Here is a 9,833-nt window from a genome sequence, read left to right as displayed (position 1 = left end):
TTTTACCTGACTTTGCATTTATGATTTGCTTCTTTTAGGGGCTAGGCCTTGTCCGTTTGTGGGCTGTTCTTATGCTCCCAGTCCTTGTTATTTGTTTCCTGCCGCATCCCACTATTATGCCTGCCGTGAGATTTGTTTAACCTAAGTCTGCTGGGCCTCTCCTTAGCTTTTCTATTTATTCTTTTTCTGAAGGCCCAATAAACTCTTTGGGCCCTTTACTACTTGTGGGCTTCTTCGTCCTACTTACTTTCCTTTGGGCATTCTTGGTCCGTTTACTTTCTTGGGGCATCTTTGGCCCTTTTCCAATTCTATGCTTCCCATGGGCTTTTGCTAACTCTTTGGGCTTCCTTGGCCCAAGTGCCTCTTATTTCCTCCTTGGGGCTCATGGATTCTCCATTACCCCTTACTTTCTTTACTTACATTGCTTTGGGTCTGCCATGATAGCTATGACCCATTCTTGCTTTTCTACATCCATACAGCCCATGAGTTTGTTATTTATTTCTTTTGGTCCTTCTTAGGCCCACTTACTTCTTCAGGGCCCATTTGCTTGCTTTATGGACCCATGATCCATTATTCTTGCCGCTTGGGCTTAATGACATTTTCTATCCAACTTTTCTTCTGCCCACGTCTTAGGGCTTTTCCTCCTGCTGGGCTTCTAAAAATGAGCATCTACAATATGATCCAACTAAAAAAAATTAGGGTAAATTACAAATTTTGCTTTTTATTTATTATGTGGAAATAATCCTTTGAATCTTCCTATGAATCTTCCCATGATTGGAATAATCCATAATATTTGTATCCTAGTTGATGGGTTCTCTCATGTGATGCAAGTGTTGCTTGGAATATAAAATTTAATTTTCAGTAGCTCAAAATTTCTAGAAAGAGAGATCATAGTACCCTCTCTTTACCTTAAGGTGGCATACATGAACTTTGGGCCTACAATCAAGAGGTGCATTGGTAGTCAGTAGTCACTGAAAAGGAATGCCTTGTTCAGCAAGAGTGCCAAACTCGAATTCCACTATAAAAAAACTCGACCCAAGAGTGGTCCAATCCCAACACAAAACATGTCAAGGTCGACATAAGGAACCCCACATTAAGTATAATAGAATACATATATTTATTAACTGTTAAAAATTTTTTAAAAAAATTTCTTCCTTGTTGTTCAGAAATCATCATCAAACTTTTTTTTTTTTGGGTTGGATAAGTTGTTATATTTTCGTCACTGACTGATTTGTTACATTGAGCCCATTTCGTGGGTCCGCAGATTTTGCACAAGGAATGTATTGAAAATGGAATTGGGCTTAGATACACCGCGGCATTGAACTTACAAACAAAATGGGCCGTATGGCCCCACACCCACAAACGAATGTGCAACATTGGGCAAGACAAATAAAGGGTGTGGTCCACAAGTTGAATAAACCTAGTTTTTTAAAATTTTTTTTTTTACTTTAAAAATAATGAAACTTGTACAAACCTAATTAAAAATTTAAACATAGAGTGATATGCGGAAGCCTCTGAAGGCCATGAATTTATAATTAAAGTGACACATGAAAAAGTCAGGCTATTTTTATTAAAAAGTAAAAGAAATGATATGTCAATAATGTTTTTATAATAAACTTAAGTGATAAGTTGTTATTGTCTAATACTGATTGACAAAAAAAATAATTTCAATGATGAGTTCAAGCTAGAAGTAGTAACAATTTGTTACATAAAATTTGTTGTAAAATGTTGTGAATGTTTGACTTCTCAAAATATAAAAATTGTGTCGATAATTATTTTTTACTAAAGAATTCTTAGCAATGCGAAGTTGATGATCGATAACATATAAAGCCTATCTTTTTTTTTTTTTTTTTTTTTGGTTGTTGCTAAATTATGAGCCTATCAAATGACGTGGTATTTTTTTTTTGGTAAACGACGTGGTATTTTCTATCACTAAGATATACAACTCCCCCATTAACTATGGATGGGCATTCCAAGTAACCAATTTTGAAAGAGCCTATCTAACGAGGTACTTGTAGGTTCGGGTGAAACTTGCTGTTTTTGTTTTGTTATTCTAATTACTAAAGAATTCTCAGTTTCACAAAGTTGAAGCTTGATGAAAAGCAATGACAAAGCCTATCTAACAAGTTGGTATTTTGTATTACTAGTATGTACAAGTACAACCTTCAAGTCACGTAGGGTTGAACATCGATCACAAGTAACAAATTTAAAACAGGAGCCTATCTAGCTCACTATAAGTTCTTGTAAGTTTGGGTAAAACTTTTATTAAGTGCACTGAACGAGACAAGATGGAGAGTGGAGACATAATAAATTTTAAACAGTGTCCATATTGGATTGGATCAATTAATTACACCAAAACACTAGACCAACCCAAATCCAATTCATCGTCCTTCCAGACTCCTCAAAAGTGAAAACTTGTTTAATTTTTCAACGGTTGGTGGCAAAGTGCTGAGGTTTGGGGGCCGGACACATGCAAGGACCGGTTAAAGTCTTTGTGGTGGGTGTGGGTGGTCACAAAGTCGAGTGTCAAAAACTGTTTTCGACAAGCTCATCACAAATGTCTCTTACCATCAACCGACTCACACCTACCTATTAGGGATGGCAATGGGACGGGCCGGGACCGAAGGATGAGATCTTCGCCCCGCCTCATATAGATTTTTCTTGTCTCATCCCCTCCCCTTAAGGCCCCGCGAAGATCCAAGAAGCCCCGCTCTACATCGTAAAACTTTATTTCTTGTTAATTTTCCCTATAACTATTATCATTTTTTCAAATAAAATGACATGTTTCAATATTAAAAATATACTTGAAATTATAAATAAATTTATCCTATCAAATCAAACTAATTTTTAGCAAAAACTAAATAATATTATCTAAATGTTTAACAACACAATGTCACAACAAAAATCTCATAGTATGACACAAAAATCTCATATTATGTTAATGATGAAAAGTAAGTTGAGAAAGACATATGAATCATGAATGAAAAGACAAAAAGAGAGTTAAAATTGATAACTTATTTCCAACTTTGCTTGAGAGAAAAGAGAGGTAGAACCATGTTAGGTAGAATAAAATAAGCTGATGATATTTTTATTTAAATAGTAGGATTTTAGAGTTTGAAAAAATTACAACTTAATCCTTATTAACGTGGGGATAGGGCGGGGCGGGGCGGGGTGGGTCTAAAAAGTGTAACCCATCCCCGCCTTGCCCCGTGGTGCGGGTTTAAAATCTCACCCCATCCCCGCCCCATCACCTTTGCGGGGCGGGGAAAACCCGCACGGGGAGGAGCGGGTCAAGCGGGGCGGGGAAAAATTGCCATCCCTATTACCTACCATGCATTCGATGCACTTTTTTATTTTATTTTATTTTATATTTTTATATATATAGCAGCCCGAGTCCTTAGAGTTCAATAATTTGAAATACTGATGAATAGGACTAGCCAAATTACAAATTTTAGTCTCTCTCTCTCTCTCTCTCTCTCTCTCTCTCTCTATATATATATATATATATATATATATATATATATATATATATATATCCGATGAGTAGATTGATAATTCTCAGCAAAAAAAGAAAGGAAAAAGATGAGTAGATTGATAATAGTTGAACAAACATTCTCTTCTCCCAAACGAAGGAAGCTATATAGGCCTATAAATTTAAGAAAAAAGGGCATTTAATTCCATTTGTAATGCTCAAAAAATTCACACATTTCTTACTCATCTTGGAAATGCTTAACCTACCTAGTTTGTTGTAGAATACACCTAATGCTAAATAGTTTTGGAGAGTCTTATGATAATTCATGACAAGTGACAACAGTATTTAACAACATTTTAAAGAGTCGAATGTAAAACACTCTTTAAGGACTCCGTACAAACTACCTGGTACTCCTTTTTTTTTTTTTTTTTGTAACCATAACATCTAATTATAAGAGAAGTTGATTGAAATATATTGTTTTAATTGATGATAATTCTAGTTAGTAGCTAGAAACAAAAAAAAAAAAAAAAAATCAGTACGAGATTAATTGTTTTACCGCCAAGGTCCTCTTTATTGCATACACATTATTTTCAAAGAACTTCTCGTACGTCCACCAACTTATTTAATACCCAAAATTGATAGCCCATCCTGAATAATAATAATAATAATAAGGGCCCCCCACACCCCGAAACACTTTGACAATGATTGATACAACTTTCATCACGATACAGGAGAAAGTCATTTTTTTTCCCAATTTGTAGAAATGCTCTTCAAACTCTTATTATATTTTTTTATTTAATGAGAATTTTTACAAATCTTATATTAAAATCTAGATTACATTTCCTTACTATATTTTTCATACTTGTAAAATTTTAAGAATATCGAATACTAATAGTTATGTCATTAATCAAATATTTAAATTTTAAGTTTTGTAATCTTAAATTATGTATAAAAAATAAGTTTATGGATCAGATAGTAAATAAAATTTTAGTTGAATAAAATTTGACATGCATATTAAGAATATAAAAAATATACAATTTAATATTTGAATTTTCAAAATATATACTAATTAATGTTAAATTTTTAGTGAAAGTTTAGAGGATTTATATCCAACCAGTTTTTTGAAAAGAAATTTTGTCCATAGCAGAAAATAAAACACAACCACAAGTGTAGACCAATAGCAAATTTATTGACCTTTAAACGTCTTAAAGACCATTTGCATATGAAAAGAGGAAAAAAGAAAAAGAAGCGACAAGAGATAAATTATTAGCTCCTTGATGTATGGAGCATTGATGATATCAGCCAACTACTTCGGGCTGTGCCCTCCTTATAAGTCAATCTTGTCTTTATGTTCTTTTTTTTTGAGCATTTGTCTTTATGTTCTTGAAAGTGTAGGACTTTTGGAGCATCACTGTATTTTTCATATTTGGGTGCCGACTGCCGAGAGCATCTCGGCGTGATCGAGTGAATTTGGGTGGCAAGGGCATGCCTAAACTGTAAGTGTACGAAGGTTATCACATTATAACTTGGTGCATTCTTATATATGGACTTTATTCTACCGACAAAGAGATGGTTCTTTTTTTTGGTAAAAGGGACAGAGATGGTTTATATTCATAATACGCTTGTATTATTCATAGTTTTAAAAACCAAATAGTTCAAAGAGCTGAAAAGATGTGGAGTTTAAGGTTTTAAAGTTAGATTGAGATTCAATCAGAAGTCAAAGCTGTGACAGCGAAATAAATTTTAATAATTTAATATAAATATAAGTAAAATTATAAAATAAAGATGTAAAAATTTGCAATCTTGACTAAAACAATATGTTAAATGTTGAGTTTTATTAAAATTAAAGATAAAAGGATAGTTTTGAATTTTTTATTATAAATATTAGGTAAATTTCTCTTAATTAGCGTATCAAATAATTTTGCAAATTTATACCAAATAATATCTCAAAAATTTTAATATACTAAAAAATAAAAAAAAAGTTCAATATACTAACATAATTAAAGTAATATCCTTCAAAGTTTGGTTCTCCCTTCTCTCACCTCCACTTTAGCGGTCTTTTGACATTTTGAGTTCCACAATCTACCTCCTTTAAGGTCCATGCGTTCTCATCATATGGGACATACCCACTATCTCCTCATGTAAGGGTTTGCTCTAATACCATTTGGTCACACCCCAACTCTCATTTGGCAGGATATGGTCCGCTATGGGTTGCTTCTCTTAATTAAGTGAGTTGAGGTGAGGGAGACTAAATGCTGACTAAGTACCCCATCACCTAAGTAGAGGAAGATCCTGCACCTAATTATTAAAAATGCCTTGGACTCTAATTAGTATGAGCTCTTTTAAAACCATACAGGGCAACCCAAAAAAAACAATATCATGCTAGTTGAGAGTTGGGGCGTGACAGTACTTATGGTTTCTTTTCTTGTTGTTGGTAGCTAGATCTCGAGGAAGATCTCTCACATGGAGGCTAAGCATGTGTCTAGAGAAGCATTTAATACTTTGGCTGCTTTGGGGAGGACACATGCTCAAGATTTTATTTTATTTTCTTCTCTTTCCTCTAGTATTAAGATATTTTTTTGTGTGGATTTTGTGTGTTGATTTGTGGGATACCCCAATCCTTAACTTTAAAGTTGAGAAGTTGGCTACTCATCCATTGTGGGTGGGGGTGCCCTTTAACCCAAGGGCAAGGGGCATGCTGAACAGGGACTTCATGGTGGACCTTGATATTTCGCATGTTAGTATCTGACTTCTCGTTTAGTTATTTTAATTCCTCTCTAAAAAAAATTATTTTAATTACTTAATTACCTTTAAGGATTAATCATTCGCAATTTTTTTGGGAGAAATAAACACACACATAAGAGAGAAGAAAAATGTTTTAACATAAAAATACACCACAACCATTCGCAAAATGAAAAAGTCACAAAAGGAACATATCAATATTCTCAGTGTATCTATGGTGGTTCTAGTACTCATAAATCTTGTTAATTTACTGTGATAGCGTTGTAAATGTTTGATTACTTGTGTATGTTGTTAGCTACTTATTCATCTTGATCAATATCAGAAGGTTAGGTCAAAGATACTTTTAATGTAAACTATTAAATACATTAAATAGTTTACATTAAAAGTATCTTTGACCTAACCTTCTGATATTGATCAAGATGAATAAGTAGCTAACAACATACACAAGTAATCAAACATTATATGCATACGAAATTATTATATGCGTACACATGCATAAATGTTTGTGTGTATATATACAAATCAAAACACGAGTATTAATATACCTAAATGTCTATTTATGACTTGTACTTGTTCCTTATGTTTTGTATTTAAAGTATAAAGTTTCGTAGGGTTTATATAAAGAGTCTTGGCACACTAGACTTCTTTGAAGTGTTTGACTAATTATGCTTGGATATATAATGGATAAACAACTTCCAAGGGCAATTATATGTAATAAGAGCATTCGTAACAAAGAAGTCATCTAAGTATTTTAGTCAAGATTAATTGATGTTACTTAAAAACGAGATACATTTGACTAGCTTATTGCTAACCAAAATTCATGAAAGCTACCGACTATGCTAGATTTGGCAATTAAAGTACTATAGCTTACCATTATGTTTTTTTTTATTCGTTTTCCCCATAGACCATCCATCATCATCATTGTTAGATTAAATAATAAATTTACTATTTTCTAACAATTTAAACTTTTATAACAGTCATCATCATCAAACTTTTATAAGAATCATCATCATCATCTCTCTCTCTCTCTCTCTCTCTCTCTCTGTTGTTGTAATCGATGTATCCCTCAACATCAATAAAAACAGATCTCAAGAATTCAAGCACAAATTGCGTTCACAATTCTCAGTTCTTAGCAGTGAAACAACGTTGTTGTCGCCTCTGATCGAAACCCTAAGGTTATCATCCCTATTGCTTTAGTAAACTCATGATCCACGTCCATGATTATATTGCTATCACGATTCTAATGAAGAGCTAAGAGAGAATATGCTGAATTTGGTACAAAAATATGTGGAAGAGATTTGGGAATTTGTGATTTTTAATTTGTGAAATGTTTGTCTGGAAAAAAAAATGAGACTTGAGAGAAAAGATGCTAAAAATGAGGAAAGCTGTTGAAGAGAAAAAAAAAAATTTGGAAGAGAAAAAAAAATTAACATAACTTTAAAATAGAATGAAGAAATAAATAGAGAGTTTGATACAAGTGTATGTAAATAATACGGTAAACTAAGCTGGCAAAAAAAAGTTTTATTTATAATTTAACTAAAACTTTACTGATTGTTGAACCTGATAGGGACGCTCTTAGGCAAAGAAAGAAAAAAGTGCTTGCCGCTTGGTTCACAAAAGTTTGCTCTATCATTTCTTCGGATTGAAATAAGTTTCAAAATAAGGCATAAAAGAACCTACTGTTAAAAACTTTTTTTCTGGCTTTTTCAATATTAACTCTAGAGAGTAGAGATTATCACAGAGATTAAAACGAGACTAAAAACTAAAATGGAGACAGAAATTGAATACTTTATATGTAATTTTCTGTTTGCAACTTATGTACATGTCTTTTACTACTATAAACTTATTTTTTCGCAAGTGTCATTTCTCATATGGCAAAGGAAACAGTGAAACACACATTTTTTAATACTTACATTTACACAAGTAGGTATATAGCACATACAGCTAAACCTTAACAATTTTGGGAAAAGAAAAAAGGAACCTCTACAATCACTTCTACGGTAAATTAGAAGTTGCAATTATGAATCATATATAGGGCACTATATGTGACCGCAATTGAGAACTGTTACTCATATTTGACCTCCATAATTTAGTGATTGAAGCTTTGTGACCTTCCATACATAATTCACATTGAAGCTTGACTTAGTGGGTCAAATCCTCCGCAAATTCTCTCTTTTTTATTCTTTATATGTACAGTACTCAGTCACCAGTCTGTGATTGGAAACTCAAACTAAGAAAACTAGAAGTGCAATAATTGAAAGGAAGGGCAGAGGAAAGAAATGCTAGCTATTTCATGGACTTAGAAAAGGAAGGCTTCCTTTTTCCTCTTGAAAATCACTTGATGGAGTAGGATAATTCCAGTTAAGTAGTTCTTCTATCATTTGCATTGCCATGTTATCCTCTTCTTCAACGTCATGTCCTGCATCACTCTCAACCCTTGGTGACACTGATGACAATGGCAAGTCATCCTCCAATGTTTTTTTCTTCTTCTTCCCAAGCTCAATTTTCATCACCCAATTTGATCCTGAACGTGACCCTGCACGCTTTTGCCACACTCCAATATGAGAGTTATCAGCATCAAGGCGTAGGCAAGTGAGGGAAGGAGATTGGTCTTTGCAACACTTTCGAAGCTTAGTGCTAAGGAGCTCGGAAAGAGCCTTTGGAGACAATGGAGAGTCATCACAAGGCTTTTTTGTGTCTTCCTGATGACTACTTGACATAGGAAAGTTGGTCTTGGCGTTCTGGCCACTCATCAATATGGCTGCTTGGTCATATGCCCGTGCTGCGGCCTCAGCTGTCTCAAATGTGCCTAGCCATACCCTTCTCTTCCTATTTCAAAACGAGGTATTGGAAAGAGAGAGATAGAGAGATAAGAATTAAAAAGAAAGACAATGATGCATCAAATCTAATTAATGTTACACGCGTCAAGTTATATACTGTAATACACATTCCAATTGCAATCGAAATCGTGTTTTGAAAACATAATATTAGTTATAATTACGAAATTATTGTGTACATCACTACTCACAATATGTACTATATTTTAATAAGTGTGCATATTAATTGTTTGCTTAGCCATATATATATACATACCCTTCTCTTGCTATATATGTATGGATGTCAAGGCAGAGGAACATGGGGAAGAGATCAAATGATGTATATAATGTGTGTAGAGAGAGAGAGAGAGAGAGAGAGCGAGAGAGAACATAATAATGAGCATGGTGATAATGCATGAGTAGTTGAACTTACAGTAATGGGTGGCGGATTTCTGACACCCAGGAGCCCCACTGGCGTTGCCTGACTCCTCTAAACTTCTTGGATTGTACCATGTTATTAGAGATTGAAAGTGTGTTGCAGAGAGAGAAAGTAAGAGAGATCAGGGATGAGTTAGAGGATGAAATTAAAATGAGTGAACGTACAATGCGTGTGATTATTTATATAAATTGTCGGTGGTGGTCTGAAAGTTGAAGGCTTGAAGTAAACGGTACTTGTTGCAATAAAAGTTTCACCTGCACCACCATAGGTTCTTAACAACTGTAATAAATGAACATCATACTATACATCCTTCAGGTCCACACAAAAATGAAGCAGAGATATAAATGTTTAATATCTTTTTGTT

At 33.8% G+C, this 9,833-nt stretch overlaps 1 protein-coding gene across 2 annotated transcripts; it reads right to left on the bottom strand.

The window, feature by feature from the left end:
• Positions 1-8,090: 8,090 nt before the first annotated feature.
• On the bottom strand, positions 8,091-9,620 carry LOC142609296 (ethylene-responsive transcription factor SHINE 2-like). Of its 2 annotated transcripts, none has more exons than XM_075780874.1 (2): positions 9,464-9,620; positions 8,091-9,043 (listed from the first exon to the last, which is right to left on the bottom strand). In XM_075780874.1, the coding sequence occupies exons 1-2, from the start codon at positions 9,541-9,543 to the stop codon at positions 8,506-8,508; spliced, it is 618 nt and encodes a 205-aa protein (XP_075636989.1). In that variant the 5' UTR covers positions 9,544-9,620; the 3' UTR covers positions 8,091-8,505. The 2 variants fall into 2 exon arrangements, with proteins under 2 accessions (XP_075636989.1, XP_075636994.1); XM_075780879.1 differs by lacking the exon at positions 9,464-9,620 and adding an exon at positions 9,308-9,402.
• Between the last annotated feature and the right edge of the window lie 213 nt (positions 9,621-9,833).

The sequence above is a fragment of the Castanea sativa genome, chromosome 1 (assembly GCF_040712315.1).
Source record: "Castanea sativa cultivar Marrone di Chiusa Pesio chromosome 1, ASM4071231v1".
Taxonomy (NCBI): domain Eukaryota; kingdom Viridiplantae; phylum Streptophyta; class Magnoliopsida; order Fagales; family Fagaceae; genus Castanea; species Castanea sativa.
Note: the sequence above shows the minus strand (reverse complement) of the source record. Positions and strands in the feature narration are given on the sequence as shown.